Source organism: Vespula vulgaris, chromosome 4 (genome assembly GCF_905475345.1).
Source record: "Vespula vulgaris chromosome 4, iyVesVulg1.1, whole genome shotgun sequence".
NCBI classification, from domain to species: domain Eukaryota; kingdom Metazoa; phylum Arthropoda; class Insecta; order Hymenoptera; family Vespidae; genus Vespula; species Vespula vulgaris.
In genome coordinates, this window is record NC_066589.1 from 2,776,908 (window position 1) to 2,801,616 (window position 24,709).

Below are 24,709 nucleotides of genomic sequence, written 5' to 3' on the forward strand. Positions count from 1 at the left end.
TTCGTATTATCGTGTATCACACACTCATTTATTTCTTATTGTCAAACAACATCCATTTGAAGTTGACGAGTACCACGTGTTAACTCTGTCACGTGGCAAAATAATATACCATTAGGCGCGTAAGCTCTTACATATAAATATATATATGTATATATATATGTATATAATAGGCTTAACGCAAAGACGAATAGGACGTACATATATTGTACGTAGGGACTTTGAGATAAATATACATACACATCGAGCACGCAGTACACAAGGGACTCACATAATTTATTCTCTTGTCTTATTTCTTTTGGCGATAATCGCACGCCAATTTGAAGTGACGATAAGTTATAATATTGTAAAATAGTATTTGAAAAATAATGAAGAATAACAAACAACAGCTCTCTCTCTCTCTTTCTCTCTCTCTTTCGTCACAATATATATATATATATATATATATATATATATATATATATAATCTTTTCTAAATAGAAATATCATTTGTATACTTATTAATATATATATATATATATATATATATATATATATATATATATATATATATATATATATTTAACATATATATATATATAAAGCTTTATCATAGAATATATTAAACTCTGTTACAGATAAAACTCTTTCTTTTAGGTCAGACTCATTCTATAGAGAAATTTAATCTCTTCTATACTCTCGAATATTTATATTAACGATATAAATGATCGTTTCTCTTTTGCATAACATCATCGATCAACCATATTGACTCTCACATTGACCTACGCTGATTTTATATTATGCGATAAATTATTGGAATATCTTTCGTAGATGAAATAACTTCACTCACATACACAATTATGCAGCTTAAATCTTATAACGAGATATCGATGCGAAAAAAACTAAAGTTCGTCCCCTGAATTTCAATATCTTACGAAATGTGCTAAAATAAGAGAGAGAACGTAAAAAGAATAATCATTTCTAAAAGCGTCAGACCGTAACATACTCGTAACATACTCGTTTATTATTTGGCAGTATCGAAGAACGGAAATGAAGGAAAAGCAATTATAGAAGAAATGATTTCCGTTTCGATTGGTCCCTGTACGATAATTAGATAATGACAATGAATTTACACACTCTCTCTTTTTCTTTCTTTCTCTCTTTCTCCTTTTCTCTTTCTCACATTACAAGAACAATACATAATTCCAGTCCATAATTATGAATACACATATTGGTAACAAAATTGAAATAGAAAGCACGGTTTCGATCCCGTACAATCATAATTTACACACACACACAGATTACACGGCTTCAGCAATCAATACTTAATGTGCACAAACGCGTGCAATTTACTTAGCCTAAACTACAGCCTAAATTATGGAAAATAAGAGAAATCGCCAACGATTATTTCTCGCATTGTTGGCTTATAGTTTGAGGTCAGTTTAATATGTATACCATAAATATATTTCATTCTGAAGTTAAACGTTCGATTTTCGAGTTTTATGGACTATGAAAATTATCTTTATATAGAATATGAAATTGTCATTAAGGCAATTACACCTCTTTTGTAAATTCTCGTATAAAATCTCTTCGCATGTGCACTGATATAAGTATATATATTATTCTTTTCGTATAAATATTCGAGTTTTATAGAATAAACGAATATCTTTCTATATAAACTCTTAGAAATTATTTTCGTAACTTGATTGTTGTACACTTTAACGTATATAATTCATAAATTCTCTCTCGAATTTATATATATATATTTTTTTCATAGTCTTTTTGGAATGATTCGTTTATACAACATTCGCACCAAAATCTTAAATGAAAATGAGTAATATTTCGATATTTTCTCATTTTCGTATTACGTTCATTGTATTTTAGATAAAGGCTCTTTCTTGTAAAAATTATATGTAAAATATGTTGGGCATCTCACGCTAATTATTTTGTTACTATTTCAATTATTTTCTTCTTTTGCTCTCTCTTTCTTTCTTTTCTCCTCAATTATATTATTACTTATTTATTATAATTTTCATACATTTGCTCATTCATTCAATCAAAGATTACCATCTTCGTTTTTCTTGACATTTTTCTCTTCGTATTTTTTCTTAAATATATATACTCCGTATATATATATATATATATATATATATATATATATATATACATATACACACGCACACCATAATGTATTCTCTTCATAAGTGCAAGTGACTTAACTTATACACAAAAGTGCAGTGCTAGTATTCGTTTGAAATATGATCTTAAATATCTGGACGAATTCAAGAATTCTCGCCATCCTTTGGCAATTGCATCCGATTTCGCTTTTGTTCGGTTTCATAACCGAATAAAAATACGTCATACGTCGTATGATTTTCGTATCTCATTAGGAAGCCGAACATAAGATCAGAATGCTTACAACGAATGGATTAAAAAAAGGAAACGTTGTCTTAAAAATATAATTGTACTAAAGTATACGATGTCTGCACCTCTCTCTTTCTCTTTTTCCTCCTCTTCCTCATCTTTTCTCACCCTCTATTTGTTGCGATTACAATGAAAAATAAAACATTTAAAAGAATACGAAGGCACTGCTGGCTAGATCACGTATATTCTGTTCAAAGGGTACGACACAATAGTAATCTATAATATACTCTTCGATCATCGTGATTTAACTCGATTCTCGATAATCTTAGGAAGACAATGAAACTCAAGGAACTCGAAACAGCACTTGCTTTCGAGAAACTGTTGTATTTACTACGATCATGACGAGGTCATCAATCATTTATTCACAATTCGAAGGAAAGACTTGACGAGCCTAACAACATTGCACCAATCCCAAATATTAAATTTTCCATCGACACCAAAATCCTCAAAAAAAAAAACCAACGAACAGTCACTTTTGTCGTTCTTCTAAGTTTCAACTAAGTTTCAACATTGATGATTATCGATCAACTGCCATTAACTACTTCTAATGTTTTCTCTCATTGGAATTAAAATTTAAACGTAAATATTAATCTCAATCCTATATTAGAAGATAGAGGATAACTTGCTTGGAAAGAAAAAGAACTACATTTTCCCAATCAGCGATAACAAATTAGCAAAATCTTGTTTCTCATCAAGAAAAAGCTAAGATGATTGGAGCTGTAAAAGTGCTTGAAGACGTTGCAACTCTTTTAATAATTCACGATTCGTGTCTTCCAATACTGTCAATCGATCCCTGTACGAAGAATTTTCGTTTGTCAACATGGTGACTCGCCTCTCTAGACCATCCATATATTCCTTTTTCTTTCTTCGTGATTCTTGTGCCGATATCTAAGAAAAGTAAAAAACATATAGACACAGATAAAATAATAATCCCTTAATAATTTCGTCGATAAAATAAAAAGTTATCATACCTTATTCTTTATTTTTCTTCGTACTTTTTTCAAAGATTTCTCTTCCTGCTTCGTTAGAGGTAATTTGGTAGGTACAGGATAACCCTCAGCTATGAGAGTTCGTTTTTCTTCTTCCGTCAACGTTAAAACTCCGGTGGAACCTTTCTGCAATATCACGATGTCAAAATAATACAATTCATTTATATTTAATGTTATTAATCGATATTTAATTGAATGAATCTTACTGGTTGACAGGAAATTAAAGGTGTGTGAATGGGCTGCCTTGTTGTATGTGTTGCATTGGTGACATAGAGTCTAGGTGTTAAAAGACCTCTAATATTCTGAGAGTGCGATGAATTTTGAGAATCTCGACGTTCAGGTGAACAAGAAGCAGACGCTGTACCTTCGCTATCTGAACTCGCACTGCTGGGTGGAGTTGGAGGTAAGCTTTGTCTAGATGTGCGACTTCCTTCGTATTCTTCACACGGTACATCATATTCTTCTACTTCCATATTCTAAAAAATAATAGAAACATTTTTACATTATATAAATAAAGTAAATACGAAAACAATATATTCCTATCAAACGCAGATTAAAGTGATTTATTTTATAAATACATTCAAATATTGATATCTAAAATAATTAAATTATATCTATGTAAAATATAATGTAATATAATCTAATAATGATTATATTTTAGAGAATAGAATTCCTATACTCTATATATATTGAATTTTTTTATAATAAATTAATACACACACACACACACATATATATTGATTTAATTCGGATAATTAAAATACTAAACTTAATTGACTCATTGTTATTACATATTCTATTATTAAAAATAATAATACACGAATATATCAAACAAATTAAAATATTACTAATATACCTGATAATAATCCTCGTCGTCTTCCTCGCTATCACTCGTAGGTGCAAGTTGATTCCTCGAAAAGTGTAGATTTTGTGGCGATACCATTGTTATCGTACTTTTATCGTCTATAGTCGTACTCGACGAAGGACAAGGCGTACAAGGACTACCGGGTGCACTGAGCGGTTCGCCCTTAATTTCGGAATAATCGTTATCTTCAGGTACTACATTAGGTTTCTTCAAAATTACGGTCGAGGTATAAGTTGTCTGAAGGGGTAACGGCAACGATTGATCCTCGTTTCGGGATGCATTCATTGAAATTGCTAGGAAGCACTCGTCTTCCATATCTGCAATTAAAAGTCACTCAAAGTTTATATTCTATTCACGATACAATAAGAAAAAACAATATAAATATGTATTATACCTATGTGTAAATATGTATTCCTAGCTATATTATTTCATATATATTATATATTTATTATACATACATATATTTATCTCTACACGTCCGTAAATACTTATTATACATTTCTATTTTGCGGCTATATATTTATAAAGTCTGTATTTCAAATATACTCTACATACAATCTAATACATACATGCATGCATGCATACATACATATATACATACATACATACATACATATATATATATATTTATTTATATAAATATGTATGGTATATATAATACTTTCATCACAAACGATTCGATTAAAATAAAATCCTCAGAGGAAAAGTTTCTTAAATTCTTTCCATAATTTCACGCTTTTCGAGTTGAATATAAATACACAAATAATAAATGATCCTCACCATCGAATCTCGGCCGGATATCTAGAGATTTGCTGTGATCCAGATTATTTGAATCAATAGATGAAATGGTGTTGACCGCCAATGTACCAGCCGTACTACTGGAGGGTACAGAATTCTTCGGTGTACAAGGATTGGTACCAGGAGTTGCTGGACTCGGTGGAGGACTGGAAGCCAATAAACTATAACTATGTTCGGATTTTATAGGACGTGGTCCACCTAACGCAGCATCTGTCATCAAACGATCTCTTAGAACGACACTCAAGGATGACTTGTCCCTGAGGCACAAAACGTTACCCCATTCCTCTTCTCTCGACGTCATTGATACCTCCTGTCCAAGTCCCTGTAGAAAAAAAGAAGGAAATTTTATTATAGAAAGAACTTTGAAAATGAAAAAATAACCAACGTGTAGAATGACTCACTCATAATATATAATCGAACAACGTGACCAGTTGCCGTAACATTTATAACATCGGCCTTATCAAGCTATTTCATATAGGAAATTATACCGATAACGTTTATCGATTGATATTTGAAGTATTCCATCCAGCAAACTGATAACTTTCGATTTTAAGTTTAATCATCTCTTTTTGTTTTCTTTCTTTTTTACAATTCCAGACAATATTCTAATATAGTCTCATTATGTTGTAATTCACGAATTATTTATGAAGATTAATTAACTGTTAATGTACCAATGAAAACATTTCTTCTTAATTAGCGACGATACTTTTATTTCGATAGAATTCTAAGCCCAAAAGTAAAAGGATGATATCATTTGTATTATAAATTGTTATCTGGTAAAAGAGATAGGATATCTAAATCGAAATATTATATAAATGTTATTTTAAGACCGTGTTATTATTAAACCATAGATTATTACTTGAACTTCTATCATATATTTTAAAATTATATTTTCTTTATTATTACATTCACAAAAAGATCTCGAAGAAATAATTTTTTCTTTATTCAATCAAAAAAAAATTTATTTTAACTTTATTAACGAAAGACCATCGATAAATTGGTAAAGAAACCAGGAAAGCGATGAACCCACTACTTTGAGGTCAGTGCCCTGTCAAAATGCGGACGATTGCTTTCCACATGGCTCTATTTCCTCTTCTTTCATCGATAAATTTATCCGAAAAGTCTAAATCGAGAATAGAAATGAACGAATCAAAGAAACAGAGAAAGAGAAAGAGAGAGACTTCTATAATATCTGTTTCGAACATAACTTTTAGAACATTTAATCGTGGAAAATGATATAGACGAAGATATAGACGATGGTTGATAGACTCAAAGCAAGATGTCAAGGACCTAAGATTATACGACCTGTTTACGACGTCAAATATCCGCAAGAAGAAGAAGAACATTGACAAACGAGACAACTATGATGACCGGTCAAGTTGAAGGTCGGACAATAACCAAGTCTGAAGGAGAAAAGAGGACATCTGCACTTCGGAAGCATTACGAAGATACGCGATACCTTTTTCGTCTTCTTTTTCTTCTTCTTCTTTAGGATGTAGAACTAACTGGGAGACTCTCTTGAAAGAAAGGAGGGGGAACTTAGCCATCACAAGTAGTAAGCAATGCGGAACTCGACTACCTGCCAAGGTCAAAGCTTCTCCCATCTCAATATTTTTTTCTTCTTTCTCTCCTACTCTTTTCTTCTCATGAAACATTTTACAGTTTCTTTTTTCACGTCTCTAATTACAAAAAGCTTTTTGCTTGGAACAGACATTTTTTTTATTCTAGCTTTTTTCAACAATTTTTTTTATGTTTCTTTTAAAAAAAAACATTTCATATATTTTGATTTTTTCTTCTTGAAATATACCTGTTTCCAGTGATAATGTTTAATCGTTATTTATGTTAATAATACAGAGACTTTTATATAATTGAAATCGTAAAAAACAAAGTTTGTTTTGAATGGAAAAAATATTTTCTAAAATATTAATCTTAGCCGAATACTACTTTATCATCTTAATTGACGATTCTTTAATAAAAGTCACGATCTCCGTCTGATGAACATAAAAAAAAAAGAAAAGAAAAAAAGAAGTTAGGAAACAACTTTCATTTTGAATAATTTGAAAAAAAAAATTGTTGTTTCTTTCACTAGTCGACATAAACCGACAATTCCTTCTCATTATCACCAGCACGTAACGTAAAAATAATTAGCAATAATTATTCGTGAAATATAATATTAGCAATAATCAGTAATACTTAAAAAAGTGCGTTTATTTCGAGCACATTCAAAGTTCTCAGGTAAAACCTTATTTTTTTTCTTCTCTTTTCTCCTGTTCAGCCAATCGTTTCGATTTCGTTACGGATCGTGGGATCGAGCGTGGATCGAGCAAGAATCGGTGTCACTGATCGCGGAGCAGAGACCTTTGCTCGCACAAGCGGACGAAGGAACGAACGAACGAACGAATGAACGCGAGAACGCGCGTATGGAGCTCCTGCATTCGCGAACAATGCGGAAGCCGGCCAGATGCCAAGGTCACGGTAAGGTTTTTGTTTTTCGTTTTCCGCTCGACTTCCCTCTCTCTCTATGTTCTTTTTTTCCTTCTTTTTCTTTGATATATCCTTCATTTCATACGATAAATAATTTTATTTGTATTTCATTGCATACATTCAATCATTTTTCATGTTGCATTATTTCAATTTTATCATTTGGTTTCCCTGTCGATTATTTCCCCCCTCTCCCCTAAAAAATAAAAAAATACAAATTGTCGGTCATTTAAAATAAATAATAATTAAAATAACAATTAATTTTGCTATAAAGAAACTTGGTTTCAAAAATAATTTGCAAATAATTTTATATTACAAAGATATAGCAATAGATAATGAATCTACATCTATATTGTATGTTTTTTCTTTTTCTTTTTTTAGATAGATAATTATGTACGTTTTATTCTATTAATTTTGTATTATTGTCAATTGTTCAATGTACCGATAAAGCAGCTTCGTCTCATCTTAATAAATTATCTTTTTATATATTCCATATTTAAAAAATTAAATTTTATATTACTTTTTCCTTTTACACTCGTTTTCGTCATTCAGGTCTTCTTCTTGATTGCTTCTAAATGCTTATTTCTTATCTTCTACTTTTGATTTCCGCCGGAAACGATATAAAAGCAGTGATATCTGACATTACCTCCTTAAATTTAACACGTTACCGTCCAACACTTTACGGTTATAATGATACGATACAACGTAATAAGATATTATATTCAAATTTAACCTTCCATTTAATTAACGTTTAATAATAAATGACCTTTTTACATTCCTGTAGTATATAATACATAATATATAATAATGTAATAATATATGTATACTGTATGTATACAATATATAATCTATAATACTTTATAATATATTCTATAGTACATAAATAGTACACAAACGATATTACAATTAACTATCAAATTGTAAAATAAAATATAGCAAATAATGAAATAAAAAATGGAAACCCACTTTTATGAGCATCCAAAAAAAAATCTGTTATATATGTATAATTATATATGACCAGACGATAAAGTGTTCATAAAGATTCCTTACAGGCCTAAATATACCGTTAAAAACTACTATGGCGACACATTTTATACGTAAGTACTTACGTACGTCTTCGTACCTATACCAAAGAAGAAAAGAAAGAATTTGCATCCTCGCACTTTGCATACTAACTCCATCGCCTCTAAAATCTTTTTTTTATGTGAGTAAACGTAAGTTCAAAAATAACAAATCATCTTTTCAGCAGACAGATTAACCAGCAGATAGATTACCAGCAGAAGATTCTCTTTTTCATTATTTATTATTAGTCTTTAAATGGAATTTATTCATACGAAAATAAAAGATTCCTCTTGCAAAATTCGTATAATTCAATAGATTTAAATTTAACAAAAATACAAACTTTTTCTTTTAAAAATAATAATAATAATGAAATAAATTTGATAGATTAAAATGAAAAAGTGCAAGAGAATAGATAAGATCGTTTTTCCTATAAAATAAAAATCTATACGCTGTAACTATTAAGTTAGTCTATGGAGAAAAAGTAATAGAAAGGCATTTCGATTGGAATCTTTCCTAGCATACAATTACGACTTCGTCATGGCCATCATCGATCTCTGGCAAAGAACATTTCGATGAAATTAGAAATACAAATGCAACGGTAAATTTCTACCAAGCTCTTTCGCTAAATAAACATATTTTCGAATATTGACTTCTTCGAAAGTGATATCGCAATACATGTTAACGATGTTGTAGATCATCTTTTTTACCGACAGAGTAACGAGACAATTAAAGAAATCATTTTTCTTTTCTGACTTTCTTTTTTTATGCAAATAAATTAAAAAAATTAATATCGATAGTTAATTGTCTATGACCGAATTTTTTCATATCTAAAAAAGAATCATACAATGTGAAATTTACAGTACAATTTATATTACTATAACTATATCTATTAAATATAACTAATACTTTGCAAAATATCTATGTACCACTATACCTTTATTTTTTAAGTTTTCTTTCATTTTCTTTCATAGCAAAATTACATGACGTTATAGACATAATTATTAAGAAATTATGAACAAATATAATTTTCCAGTTGAATAAAAAATCTTTAATATCAATAATAAGAAATTTTTTATCTAATCCTTCGATAAGCAATTAACATTACGTTATCGAATAAATCTACAATTTCTATCATTTATAATTAGATCTTGAAAAAAGTTTCATGTCGCCCGTTATAATCAACGTAAGAAAAATAGTGAGAGATGAAGAAAAAGAGAGAAAGAGAAGGGAAGAAGTGATGATGTTTCTGTGGTGTGGTAAAACGTAGACTTTACCTGCTAGTACCAGCCTCGAAGTCACGAAAAAAGGTGAACGGCCTCGAGAATCTCATCCAAACCGTAGTACCGTCACTTTGTCTACTTTCTTGCAGGTTAGATGAGAGGACGACAACAAGTCTTTCTCTCACTTATCTTTCTATCTCTCTATCTATCTACCTTTCTCTCTCTCTCTCTCTATCTCTCTTTCTCTCTTTCTTTCCTACATACATACAACTCGTTTCAAAACTAGATTTCTTCTTAATGTATAATCATTCTCTTGGACGTGAGATATATTCTCTCTCTCTCTCTCTCTCTCTCTCTCTCTCTCTCTCTCTCTCTCTCTCTCTCTATTTATCTATCTCTATCTCTATCTATCTCTCTTTCTTTTTCTCTGAACATTAAGAAACACAAGGAAACCTATATAACGAAGTCGATCGATCTTTCCTTAGTTTTCTACATTAGAATTCTATTCCATCGGTGAAGGTCGTTTTCTAAGATATCGATCTTAATGCAAGTAGAATTGTGACCTTTTCGGCTTTTACATGATACTATAAACAATAATTTTCTTTTTTTAATTTTTCCTGTGATCTTAAATTAACAATTAAAAAGAAATAAAATGAACAAGTGAAAATAATTTTAAGAAAAATGTTGAAATGTAAAAGAAAAAAAGATATTTCATGCATATGTACATATATACTATTATCTAACGATTGCTTTAGTTTCAAATAATTCTTCTTTTCTAATATATTAAGACCTAACCGTCAAATCTACTTAATTATTTGAGTAATAATCAAACATAATTATAGGAGATAAACGTAATCCTATGTTCACAATTTCAAATAGAATTATCAGAGTCAAAAAATGAAGAAATTGTAAATTTGTTAACGATAAGATCAATGGTAAAGGGAATATGGTCATTTATTATATTTGAACGATGACTAGAATACTAAAATATGATTACTAAACATACAAAATGAAGTATCGCTTTTATGATCATGCTTAGTCAAAAGGAATCAATGTAAAATGTTTAACTGGCGATTGAATTTGAATAAGCCAAGATTTTCCAAGCAACATTAACATTATTCGTCCTCAATTTTTGTTGCATTACAAAATTACAAGCGACGAATCATTTAATAATTCCTTTCCTTTTATTTCCCAATATACCTATCTACTATATACGAAGTTTAACGGATCAGCAAATTCCCTGGCCAATCACAACTCGTAAAAGTATTACAAGCTTGTTTCCGAGGACACGTAAAAACGAGCCAAGCGATCTTCCTGCTTGATTTCCTACGAAGACTGTACCGTTAAGAAACGGAAATACTGACTCGACTTATTAATCGTTAACGGATGTTACTGACTAATGAACGTCACTAATAAGCGACTAACCAGCGATCAGGTTGATCGATAACAAGTAGAGTGAAGTACTTACATGTAAAATCATTGACATCTTTTAAGATAATTAGGCTTTTTTTTGACGCACAATTTATTTACAAATAAAATTAATATTTCTATTTCGAGCAATTTTTTTTTCATTTACTGTAATCTCCAAAATGGTTACTAACTCAATCGAGAATTATGGAAACACGCTTTATCAATACATATTCAGCGAATAAAACGAAGCTTTATCACATATACGACGTAATTTGAAAATACAAATGCTCTCTATCTTCTTTATTGTGTGTGTATGTATGTATGTGTGTGTGTGAACATAAAATCTCTTATCACTGAGAAACACGATACAAGTATAAACAACAAACATGCATCTTTATCACTGAATGAAAATATCTAACAAAAATTCGATATGTAAATTAATATAATAAAAAAAAATTAATATAATAAATAATGTTATTAATAGAGTGTTGTTCTATATTATCTTTAATATTTATTACTATTTTTTATCATAAATTATAGGTGACATTATTTGTATTAATATAAAATCCTTGATCTTTGTGTTTATAATTTCTCTACAATTCTTACTATATTTATTCAATCCAGATGAAATTATAATTAAATATTTTTTAATCAAAATTTTTATACTTGCTTATATTTTGTTAAATATTTTTTATGATAACAAATATAAGGTATCTAATTTAGAGCGATATCCCTAGTAAATAAAAACATTAAATTTATAATGTACTCCATAATTCTAAATTGAGAATCACTCTAAAGATCAATTTGAAATTATCGATCTAAATTAACATAAGTGAACGTTGGATATTCTACATATAAAGTTCTAATATGCATCACTACATTGATAAATATTAATAATACGAAATTCAAAACCTCTTTGTGTGTTTGTGATTTTCCTATAACTACAGCTTTGTTTTAAATATAACATTATGCTTAATGGAGGAAAATATACTAGTTTCTATATACTAAAAAAATATACTAGTTAAAATGTATATTATATTAAATGTATATTATAGTTATAAATGTATATTATAAATATATATTATGAAGTTATAAATCTATATTGTATAGTGTTAATATTTTTTTGTATCTTTTCTTTTTTTGTTTCGAATCTTTACATTCAACAGGTGAATGACTGAAAGAAAATAAAGAAAACTTACCGATAAAAACTCAAGTAAAATAATTAAATAAATGCTTAACTTTGAATCACGTGGCGGCAAATCACAATTACTTCTTCTATTTGTATTTCGCCTCACAATAATATACTACTGTATAGCTTGAGTATAGTTCGTCATAGAACAGATTTCTTTGTAAAGTTTCAGACAGTATGGCCGAGCTGACTCAATAATTGGTTTCCTCTTATCAATCGAGGTCAAGCTCAAAGTTGCTACGTAGATAAAGAAAAGAAAAACTCGTGAAAACTTATTTGAGGATAAAACCAAGAGCGATAAGAATTACGTTCGTTCCAAACGATTATCATTTCTCGCAAACAATTTGTCCTCGCAAAAAATTACTCGTTGCAGTTACATAAAAGTTTTGTAAAGTTCACTAAATTCTCTAATGCTTATAGCTAAAATATTTCACTGAAAGTTCCTTTTCCAACTATATTTATGTAAAAAAAAGTTCTTTTAAAAAGTAGAATCTCATTAAAATTATGATTCATTATAATCAAATGTGATATATTGTTTCATAATTAATATATAATATTAGATAAAGGTATTTGTTTGCTAATGAAAACCTTAGAAGACTAATTTATAAACAAAAAAAAAAAGTATTATCTACCACGAAAATAGAACAGCAATTTTTCCAGGAAACGACAATGACGCAGTGAGATCGACTTAGGAAAATAACTGGACAAAGTTTTCTTCGAGGAGTTCGATTAAAACTTGCATAAGGAGAGCTATATTGTGGTGCCAAATATATACAACGATCGATGGTGCCATCGTTTCCGGAAGAAGCCGTCTTTCTACGACGCCTAACCTCCTCCTAATGGTATTTTATTGTCGCGCCTTCAGAATTCCTTATACAAGCAGAAATCGTTATACTCTTTTTACACCTTTATTCTTTGTAACTTAACCCATATATTGGTCAATAGACCCCATAGGAATACTAAAATGATCTTTATAGTATATCAACCTCTTACACATATTTTAATAGTTTATAGACATGTAGTTTAACGATCCTTAGACTCTTTGGATATTTCCAACAACGATCGAATGAACTTTGATTTTTTTTCATTTATATGCATGTGTGTTTGTTAATAATTAAAGTTCAAATGCTAATGAATAAAATGAATAGAAGAATTTTAGAAAAAAATTTTTATAATGGTTACTAATAATGAAATAATTTATATACAATCTAGATCGTTACTTGTAATGCATGTATAAAAATATAATCTTCAAATAAGATATCCTACTGTACATTTTTTTGAGAAAAAATCTAAATCTCCATACGTTCGACTTTCTGTTCGGTGAAATCATATGTGACTTTATTCGATAGAAATGGTTGCTCGTTCTCCGAACGTTACAGATGTAATAGATTGGCGTCAAAGGTCACGGTACAGTGAACTCATTGCAAATTCCGTCGATGCTTTCCAATTTGTCGCTCGTAGATTCGAATAAGAGGAGAAAAAGAAGAAGAAAAAAAAAGAAGCTAACGATGATAACTGCGACGATAGTAATGGTGGTGGTGATAGTGATGGTGATGGTGATAGTGATGGTAGTGGTGGTGGTAATAGTGATGGTGGTGGTAATAGTGATGATGATGGTGATGGTAGTGGTGTTGGTGATAGTGATGGTGATGGTGATGGTAGTGGTGCTGGTTGAAAAGGCAGAGCAAAAAATGAACTAAATGGGAAGTGACAGAATCTAGAAAGAAGACGCATAACAACAACAATTCTTCCTCAATCGTGATTTTATAAGCAGAAACATATAAACTTCGATCTTTGACCTATCTTCGTTAAATTCAACATCATCTTTCTTTCTCTCCTTTCGAAGAACTAAAAAGCTACTCATTCATTGATCATTCAAAATCTATTCAATGATAACATTTAAACTGATAAAAAAATGTGTACGTATTTAAACATATTTTTCTTAATTAAAGTTTTTTAATTAATTAAGTTAAATATTTCATTTCAAATAAATCTTTTAGATTAAATTTAATTTTACCAAAAAAGAAAAGAAAAGGAAGAACAAATTTCAAAATTTCATTACGTCATTGAAATTTGTATTTATTTATTTCTTCTATTCATTCCCTTCATCTATTTATCTTCGTAATTCGCATTACGTAAGCTGGTCATCGACAAAGGCAATCGATAAATTTTCAATAACTATAGTCGTAACGATAATACACTTTTCCAGATAAACATCAGACACTATTAATCATAATCTCTCAAGCGTCCTTCTCTCTCTCTCTCTCTCTCTCTTTCTTGACTTAATTACTTGCAATTTGAGAACCATTCATTAAACAGCATCATTTTTCTTTTTTTTTCTCTATCTTTCTTGAAAAAGACTCTTCACCGTATTATCATATTTACGTGGGCGACCATTTTATTTTTACAGAAGGCTCTGTCGTAGTTTTTCTTTCTCTTTTTTGAACACAATGTTTCCGGCAAGCAAGTCGACTCGCAAGTACTTCCGGTTTTGCGCCAGAACTCAGCCAACCGATACGTTCTCGTAGAATCATCAACCCACCCCCTCTTAGTATCCTCATGCAAGTTAGTCGCATAGTCGACATGATTCCGACGTAACTACATATACAACTACTACGCGGACTTTTATCTTTAGCCTAATTAGATTAGATAGAAAATTACAGGCTTATATTCTTTGCCAACACAATAGTTACGTATCGGTGTTGGTAATATACAATAAATAATATGTAATAACAATATATCTATAATGTTCAATTCTACCATATGGAAACTTTGTTTAAAATAATTTTAAATTGATCCAAATCAATTAAAATCAAAATAAAGTAATATAATACAAATGTAACTAAATAATATAAATAGATATTATGTACATAAAACGTAGTTTAGAGTATATTACTATTTTACATGTTATGCGATTGTAATACAAACTACGTTTATATTATATATAATGATATAATAAAAATAATTATATATAATAATATAATATAAATGTAGTGTTCTCTCTTCTCATATTTACTGAAGTTCACAAAATTTCAAATCCACGTAATAAAATCCAAATCAAGTTAGCACCTTATCTAAAACTAATCTTTAATCTCTAAAATGACATTAGTTTTCTTTATTGAAATCGAAATTTTATTGTAACCTTGTTCTTTGACCTGTTAACCGGAAGTATTATTTTATTTCAAACTAAAAAATAAATTATCATCTACATTCACATCGATGAAAAAATATTTTCGTTGTAACAAATAAAAATATATCATTTCTTTTTTCACCTTGTTTTTAAAAGTTTTTATTTAAATTATATTCCAATCAGTTAAACTACTGATTATGTCCATGTCAACTAATCAAAAATCGTTTCGATAAACAGATTAATGACATCATCAAAATTAATATTCTATAGATAATGGTCAGGAAGTTTTGAACTCGGAAAGGGATCCCTTTTTTTTGGCATAACACCAAAAAGACAGATCAAAATGATGGTCACTTAAAATTCAACGACTAGCAGGATGAGAATTTTTGTTATCTACTTGTGATAAATATTCTAATGCCGTGCGAAGGGGAGATCTCATTGTCCTTTAAGAAAGAGATATAAACAACGGGAAAGAGCCCGATTATCGACAACGCCATTTTCTAAGTACTTGAATACCGCAACCTGCTGAACGAACTTCTCAAGAAAAGGTGAAAAATCTCTTCCGTGAGTTTTCCGAGCGTCCTACTTTCGCTTCTTCTACGATATTGTCGTCTTTAAACCGATTTCATTATTCCACCACGGAATCTTCTCTCGCTCCTCTTAGGAATTCCTGAGAATAAAACTCTAAAGTTAGGGTTAAGTGAAAGAACAAACTTTCAATGAAATTCTTGAATTATATACGACTTGTTTGGATTATTTCACAGTTTCTAAAACAAAAAAAAATGCAATGCATTTTTGTAAACTCGTTACACCTACAACGCACGATAGCTAAAAATAACTAAAACTGATTGGAACCTTTTATAAACTTAACAAGCTCTGAATTTTCGTATATATGCGGGAAATGTTGTTTTTTATAATGTAATAGCGATTTTAAATATCTTTAAACAAGTGTTATTCTCGGATTTTGCAGTTGTATTGATAATATTTTTTATAAAAATGCACATGAGCATCAGATGTATATAATGCATATATTAAAAGTATTCGATATCAAACTATTTTTTATAACGGCTACAAAGAAATTATATTATTATTATTTGTCAATTATTATTGATGTAATATAGCAAACTAGTTTCTCTATACCTATTAAAAATTCATTTATTTAGTTTATACGAAATTTTTCGATTTTAAATAATGTGTAAATACTTTTTTAATTCATTCCTTAATATCCGATAATTTTATAACAATGATCATTTGTTTTAACACAAATATACAAGAAAGTGGAACGACAAAAATTGAAATTTTGTGAGAAAAGTGTTTAAAGATGTTCCACTTTGATACGTAATGGGACATCGTCATCGACATTACTGCTTACGTCAGTGCTTACATCTGTCTCGAGAGAGAAAGAGAGGAAAGTAAATTGCTTTGCATCGTCGTGCGGAGGCGGCTAAATCAGATAGTCGGCTTTCATCAAAGAGTTAAACCTACGTATTATTTTTTCATGAATCCGGTATCGATCGATACCAATTAAATCTATGCCTTTTTCCACCTACGAACTCATATAAATCTGCTGATATAATATCCGTAATAAATTCGTTAAATTAATTTTTACATTTTGGCGAATTGCTTAATAAATTATTTAATAATTTCTTACTTCAATTCGATCGATCAATTATAATGAATAATTTGTAAATTAACTGAAATAATAGAAACTTTTCTACAATATCTACGACATTATTTTCTTTTGATACTTCTTGTAATCAGTGACACATTTACATGACTTCAGAAAATAACAAATATGTTAAATTACTACGAATTGATATTATGCAACTCTATACTCGAGATTACAATTTGAAATTGTATAAATTAGATTCATTCATTAGTTCGCAAAAAATTGTCTCCGAATCCAGATATACTTGTATGTAATATATCATAGGGTGTAAAAACTCTCTCTCTCTCTCTCTCTCTCTCTCTCTCTCTCTCTCTCTCTCTCTCTCTCTCTCTCTCTCTCTCTCTCTCTCTCTCTCTCTCTCTCGCTTTCATGTATGTATACGGACATCGCTTTAACAGCGAGAGACATAAAAAGAAATAGAGATATAAGAACGAATCCTCAGCGGTCGATGACGTAATTATTCAAGAAGGGAATTGACTCCCCAAATACGATGACGCACGATAATTTAGTATGCAGACGCCAAACGGCTTTCAATTTCGATTATAATGCAATGATGAACTTCCTTCTACTCGTTACTTGTACGTCGCGATATATTATTAATCAAGTATTAACTAACTATAATCAAAAGCGATAATAGCGTTTATTCTCTCATATAGATTATTCTCTCATGATAGAAAGAAAGAAAGTTATAAAGAGATAAAAATAGAAAGAAAATGAAAAACCTTTAGAAATGAAAATGACGTGATAAATATTAAAAAAGAATTGTGCTACTAATAAAAACTTCTCGAAAAAGATTGTTAACGAAACAGTAATACAAACAATAATCAACAAACGTAAATTACGTAAGAAGGCTACATTGATAACAACGTCTAGCTATTGATAATAAAAATCTAAACAGATAGAAGAGGAATCAAAGTAAATAGAAAACATATGTGTTCGTGTATTTCGTAATAGCTAATAGAAGATTTAGAAAATTTCGAAGATAAACCGAAATGTCTTAAGGAAACGAATATCGTATTTAAAAAAAAATTAAAGAAAAAAATTTTTCTTGAAGAGAAATACTCTAAGAATATTATGCATTTTTTTGATTACTCGAATATTTCTATCTTCTTATATCATATTTAATACATCTCTGTTTCTCTCGATATCTAAATATGTATTTACACGTGTACATCTAAAAATAAATAAAGTTCGCCTGTTTCGTCCAGACTTTACGAAAAGCACCAACCGACTAAGGTTAATTGAAAGAAGGAAATTATTTATACAGGTGTACGAAGTTGTTCTAACGCCATCGGCTGCCCGTACACTTCTAAACATTGAACATGACTGTGTCGACATATTATATAAAGTCATTATTTCTTCCATCCCTTCCTTCTCCTTGTCATCCGTTTTTGTATGAATATTCATCTTATAATATTTACAAAGATCAAATGAAGTATAAAGGAACACCTACCTCACATGCTTTCATTCTCCCCCCCCCCCCTCTCTCTCTCCCCCTCTCTCTCTCCCCCTCTCCCTCTTTCTCTCCCTCTCTTCCTCTCTCTTTCTTCCTCCCTCCCTTCTTCGCCCTCCCACTCGCTCCCTCTCTCTCTCTCTCTCTCTCTCTCCGTTGCTTTCTCTATACGAGATATATTAAAATTATATTTGTGATAAAAAATTTTGTTACGCAACGTTTATCGAGGATGATAATTCCTCACTTCGGAGAAACATAAAAAAAAGGACACTGAAAAATCGTCCTTATCAATTCAGTATTTATTACCAATAGCGAATAAAAAATATAGAAGCGTTTAAAAAATATTACACGACAATATAGCGGCAAAAAAAATATTTATTCTACTGTTAGAAAAATAAAATTTACTTGTTAATGATCATATTATAGATAATTAAAGAACGAATTTGTCAGACCATTATATGACATATTTAACGATTGCATTTTTTCAGCAAAGTGTAGAGATGAAAAGAAAAAAGAAAAAAGGAAAGAAAAGAAGAAAATGTAGATATTAGTATTAGGTCACAATGAATGGACAATTAATAATGATCAAAAAAATAAATGACTATAAATAGTTAAGTATGTACAATGTACATACATATGTCAAACATAATGTAAAGACGATGGAATATAAAAGTATACACCAAGTGCGCCTCAAAAGGCGGGAAAATACGAAATGTCGTAAGAACCGTGCGTTGTCGCTTTCGACTACGTACAAAATTTCAAATGTGGTAAATATGTATGAATGTACATATATCTCGAAAGTACTGTTAGGACGTTCGAGGGAAACGCTCGTTAATTACGCATTACTACGAAATACTACCGTACACTACCGGACGAGATACAGTTCGTTCTAACATTTATAAGTAAGAAGTAAGTTGTTGTCTGAATAAAAAGTAAAACATTTTAAAGTAATGCTATCGTTCTCGGTACACTTCGTTAAGCTCGTACATACGCGCACGCACGCGCACACAGATACACTGAAAGATCGTTACGTTCATTTTGATGTGAACTTACGTACATATGTATATATGTACATAGGTGGTAATCGATTAATATCGTATTGTTCTCGATCTTCGAATCAATTCAGATGATGGATCGAAACCCAAGGTCGTAACGATAACGAAAAATATATTATAATTGTCGTAAGATAATTTATCATATATTTTCTAATATAGCTTTCTAAGAAGAAAAATAAAGTTTAAATAAATCCAGAAGTGACGGATGTATAAGGATTTTTAGAATAAAAATAAAAATTTTATTAAAAATAATCACGATGATATGTCTAAAATAAATAAAAAGAAAATAAATAAAAATCAAAAAGAAAGAAAAAAAAAAACTTGTCAAACGAAAGACCACAATATGACATTTATATTGTTTCTGTCATTTTAGATCGCACATAAAATTGAAATCGAAAGAACGTTACGGTCATGATCGCAGAAAACGTGTTTTGCGTTTAATGTTATCTTTCTGAGATGTAGTTCTTTCGGGGGAATAAAAATGGCATATAAAGGCCAAGAGACTCACTGGTTCTGTGAGGTAAGACTCCCACAACTCCCTGAGATCGCTGCTTCCCACGTCGTAGAATTCCATGATGGCCGTCTCTTCTATTCGTTGATCTTTCTCCGATCTCCCGGTGTGTTCACTGTCCTCAATCAATCGTACATACTTGAATGCTCATTGACGCCGTTTATAACTTCAAACCACGAGCATCGTGATTCTCCTTGAAAGGACACCGATACTTTCCAACGGAATCTATAAATTAACGAGGAAATAAGCATTATAATTCAAAGTAAAACATCCAATAAAAATCTAATAAACGAAGAAAACTTTCAAAGTCACATATCTTTCTTAAAGATAAAGACAGAGATAAAGATAGATAGATAGATTGATAGAGAAAGAGAGAGAGAAGAAAAGATTTCTATCTAGATCCGTCTTATCGGCTACGTTGTGATCTATCAAGAGATTATAATAAAATATAAACTAGGGTGATTGCACGATCATCGTCGAATGTAAAAAAAAAATATCAAATAAATATATATCTTTGATAATTGCACGACATAAATATCATAGAAATAATTTATTACGTTACTTCAAATTTATAGAAACTTCCGACAAATATATCAAACAACTTACGTTGTAATACTTTCATGACAAGATAACAATCTTAAAAATGGCATGAAAATGAATTTTATTTATATATTTTTATTGTTCGAACGTTTTTGTGTTGCATGTCATAATAATAAGCAGTGCGTCGAAACAAATCGTAATGCGTTGTAACGAGATCAATGGATCCGTCTTTTATAGGTTAAGTACGACACGATGCCTTTTCAATCCGTCGTAGAATAAATGGAAGAGAAAAATAGAGGAAGGGGTAGTATGGGGGCAGTCTTAAAATGGAGAACGTAACATGAGCGTAGAAAAATCAGAATTTTACGGTGTACATAATCTCATCGAAAGTCTCTCTTGTATGATAAATAAATCACGATTTTCATTATACCTTTTTCTCTGTTTTCTCAAAAAAAAAAAAAAGCAAAAAGAAGCTGCTCCGTTAAATAATCATCGCTCGAAAGCTAATAATAATTCAAAAATAACAATCACTATGCGTGAGAAAACGACAAAAAAAAAAGAAAAAAGGAACGGAAGAAGAAAAATGGGGATGAAACGAGAAAAAGTTCGATGTTTTCGTCGATGCCTATCTTTCTCTATCAGTAACTTAAGAAATCTAAAAAGTATTGCGGTCAGGATACGTTAAATACTATAATCTTATCTTTTTCCCTCTTCGATCTGGCTTAACGGAGATGCGAGCACATTTCCTCCCGATGTAACTCGTTTATTATAATCACTGAAGAATGACAAGCTCGTTCCACGTGAGAACACGTTCGTTCGCTTCACTAGAATGTACATACATTCATACGTACTATACATACGTATGTATGTTTACCGAAAGAGATTAGGAAAAGAGAAAAGAAAAACAAAAAGAATAAAAAGATGAAAGAAAAAATACAGTAAAAATAATACGATAAAAAAAGAAAATGTAAGCGAGAAAAAAAATACGATCGAGCTAATTCTCGCGAATATTTATTTAGATGTAAACAATCAATGTTTGTATGTCTCCACCCTCCACTCCACCTTCTAAAAAAAAAAATATAACGCTTGGGATTTGTTGGACCACTCACGATGGACAGAGGTGCGCGTTCATCCGTTTGGTAGCAGAGAAAAAGGTCAACGTGCGAGAATCGTGGACGGTGACCGAGGTGTATGCGCAATAGAAGACGATTCGTTCCTGGCATATCGACGAGAAACTGATTGCAAGTTATTCTCGATTGTAACGGTGAAGATCCTTCCAGAAAGAATATACGTGATCTCATTCAATAATCTCTTAAGATTTAACGTGAAAGAAAACGTACGTGTAAATGAATCTATATGAACCTATATGTACAGTATATGTTTTGACAAATCAGAGCAACACAATATAAGAAATATTACCGTAACACCTTGGTACCGGAATATAACGGATTACTACGTGTTATCAACATCGCTAGATTATCTCGTTGCCGCTCAAAACAAGTATATTCTTCTTTTTCCAAAAGCAATAATCGCGTTTCAAATCATGGTCCTTTGTAATATCATCGCATATGTGCGTGTATGTATTTAGTGCGTAGTATGGTGCTCGCGAGAAGATTCAAATATCGTTAAATTCGTGACTGGATTCTGACGAGAGATTGAGAGAGAAGGGAGAGTGGGAGGTGGGAGGTAATACGAGAGGGTGGTACGGGCAGATTCGCATCGGATACGATACCACCAGATGGTACATACATATGTACTCTACAAGCTACTCTCTCTCTCTCTCTCTCTCTCTCTCTCTCTCTCTCTCTCTCTCTCTCTCTCTCTCTTTCTCTCTGTTTCTTTCTTTCTTTCACTCACTCGGATACGGAGATTTCGCGGGTGTGCGCGCGCGCACACTGGCACGTGCGGAATAACCCGAGAGAGAATACCCAGACGGTACACCTTTCACTATACTTTCCGATTTATCTCAACAATAAAAGAAAATTCAATAAGCTCTTTGAACTGTCGCACGTATAATACTCACCGAAATACGCGCACGAGGTATCCTCTTGCGAACCTTCCCTTTTTTTAAATAGACAGTACGAATCCTCCAGATGGAGGGACGCGAACGCACGGGGAGGAATGTTAGAAGAACGATAAGACGGGAAAGACCGATCGAAAGGACGAAGGCGCCGGTCTGTTTTTCCGAGAAGAGGGGGAAGCGACGAAAGAAAGAGGAAAAAGAAAAAAATAATGGGTAGGGAGAAAGGAAAGGAAGGGGAAGGAGAGATGGTAGCGGATGACGCGGATGAATTCTCGTAGAGGTTGCGCGAAAACAGATATGATCGATCCGTCGTCGCTCTTGGAATCAGCGCGCCGCGAATGACCGTTCTGTAACTGGTAAAGACGGCGCCAATTGGATGCGAAACCTCCTTACTATTTCTCTCTCTCTCTCTCTCTCTCTCTTCTTCTCCTCCTCCTCCTCTACCTCCTCTTCCTCTTTCTCTTTCTCTTCCTCCTTATCTTCCTATTCTTCCTTCTTCTCCTTTTATTTCTCAATTTTCTCTTAACACGCCTAAAGCTATAGACATAAAGCTATAGACAGAGAAGTAAGATACGCGTTTTTCGTTCCCTGATGGCGTACCACCGTTCTGAGTAACGCCAATAGACTAACTTACTATGAACGAGAAAGAGGAACAACGGTGAGGAGGGTGAGAGGATAAGGGCGAACACGGACGCACCCGCCTCCACGTACTTTGCCGCCGCGAATGCGCCTCTAAGCGCGCGCACGTGCTGCTTGTACCGCAGCACTACTGTTCGAGTTAATCGACCAATCGCGTACGACCACCTGTTAGATGCCCGCTATGACGCGCCGACTTACGTGTTACCAGCCAATCGTCGTTCATCTTTGACTTTTCTAACGGCCAATCGCAATAGTCCTTTATCATTTTTTTCTGATGCTGTCTGCAACGAAATTCGCGGGAAATATGTTTTTATCGAATTCACGTAATAAGAAATATTAGTTAAAGTATCGATTGGTAATGCTTTTTTTGTTTTTCTTGTCTTTTTTAAGAAAATTTAAAACATGCCAACACACGTGATACTACGAACAGTTCAATTAACTTATTTGCTTTAGAAAGTAATTTCCCGATGACACATTTATCTATAATACAAAAGCGATCGATACACTTTCTTTGTGAAACATATTTTATGCTGGTAACAATAAAATTCGACGATCTTAATGCGGGTATTAGTAATTACATGTTGCATGTTTATTAACTATGCGGGTATCATTCATACGGGCGTATCAATTTGAAATTTTTAAATGTGTAACTTTTTAACATGATCAATAGATTTGTTATAGAAAAAGAAATATATATTATAAAGTCTCTATGTTAATCCAATTCGTTCGAATTCTATCAAAAAATCTAATAAATCTATAGAAGGGAAAATCGTGTAGTCTCTCGAAAATATGTTGAATCATCCGTGTTCGTAATTAACTTGCGAGACGTTTACCTTAGGTATCGTGTTATCTGGTAAATGATAATCTCTTATCGTTCTTATCGCGATAAAGATATCGATTTCTTAAAAGAGGCTACATTTTGTAAAAACCTTAATGAGTATTACAATGTAATTTAATTTTAATTATATTTCTAAATTCACTAAGAAATATTGATTACATCATATACATTTTATAACCCAACTTTCCCGTGATCCAAGATCTTATGTGATTATGATCAGGTTTGAAAATATATAGGACATCTTTAAAGTGAGTAATAAAACTTATATAACAATCTATGTATAGGATAAATTGAAAATTTCTGATTACATTGTTGAAGAAGATTTTATCACGAAGAATATGTTTCCTACTAGGATTTAATTATTTTAGACATACATATATATGTTGTATGTATGTATGTATACATATATATATATATATATATATATATATATATAT

The 24,709-nt window shown here is 31.2% G+C and overlaps 1 protein-coding gene and 1 long non-coding RNA gene across 6 annotated transcripts; one reads left to right on the forward strand and one right to left on the reverse strand.

The window, feature by feature from the left end:
* LOC127063389 (cyclic AMP response element-binding protein A) lies at positions 1 to 24,656 on the reverse strand. Of its 5 annotated transcripts, none has more exons than XM_050993131.1 (7): positions 23,240 to 24,656; positions 20,230 to 20,457; positions 5,035 to 5,374; positions 4,246 to 4,571; positions 3,596 to 3,865; positions 3,372 to 3,515; positions 1 to 3,288 (listed from the first exon to the last, which is right to left on the reverse strand). In XM_050993131.1, the coding sequence occupies exons 2-7, from the start codon at positions 20,293 to 20,295 to the stop codon at positions 3,103 to 3,105; spliced, it is 1,332 nt and encodes a 443-aa protein (XP_050849088.1). In that variant the 5' UTR covers positions 20,296 to 20,457; positions 23,240 to 24,656; the 3' UTR covers positions 1 to 3,102. The 5 variants fall into 5 exon arrangements, with proteins under 5 accessions (XP_050849088.1, XP_050849085.1, XP_050849087.1 ...); XM_050993128.1 differs by having other exon boundaries at positions 22,796 to 24,656; XM_050993130.1 differs by lacking the exon at positions 23,240 to 24,656 and adding an exon at positions 22,192 to 22,550.
* LOC127063395 (uncharacterized) lies at positions 19,461 to 21,540 on the forward strand. The gene is made up of 2 exons (XR_007781335.1): positions 19,461 to 19,575; positions 20,095 to 21,540. It is a non-coding gene; the product is annotated as an uncharacterized LOC127063395 (long non-coding RNA).
* Positions 24,657 to 24,709: the final 53 nt, after the last annotated feature.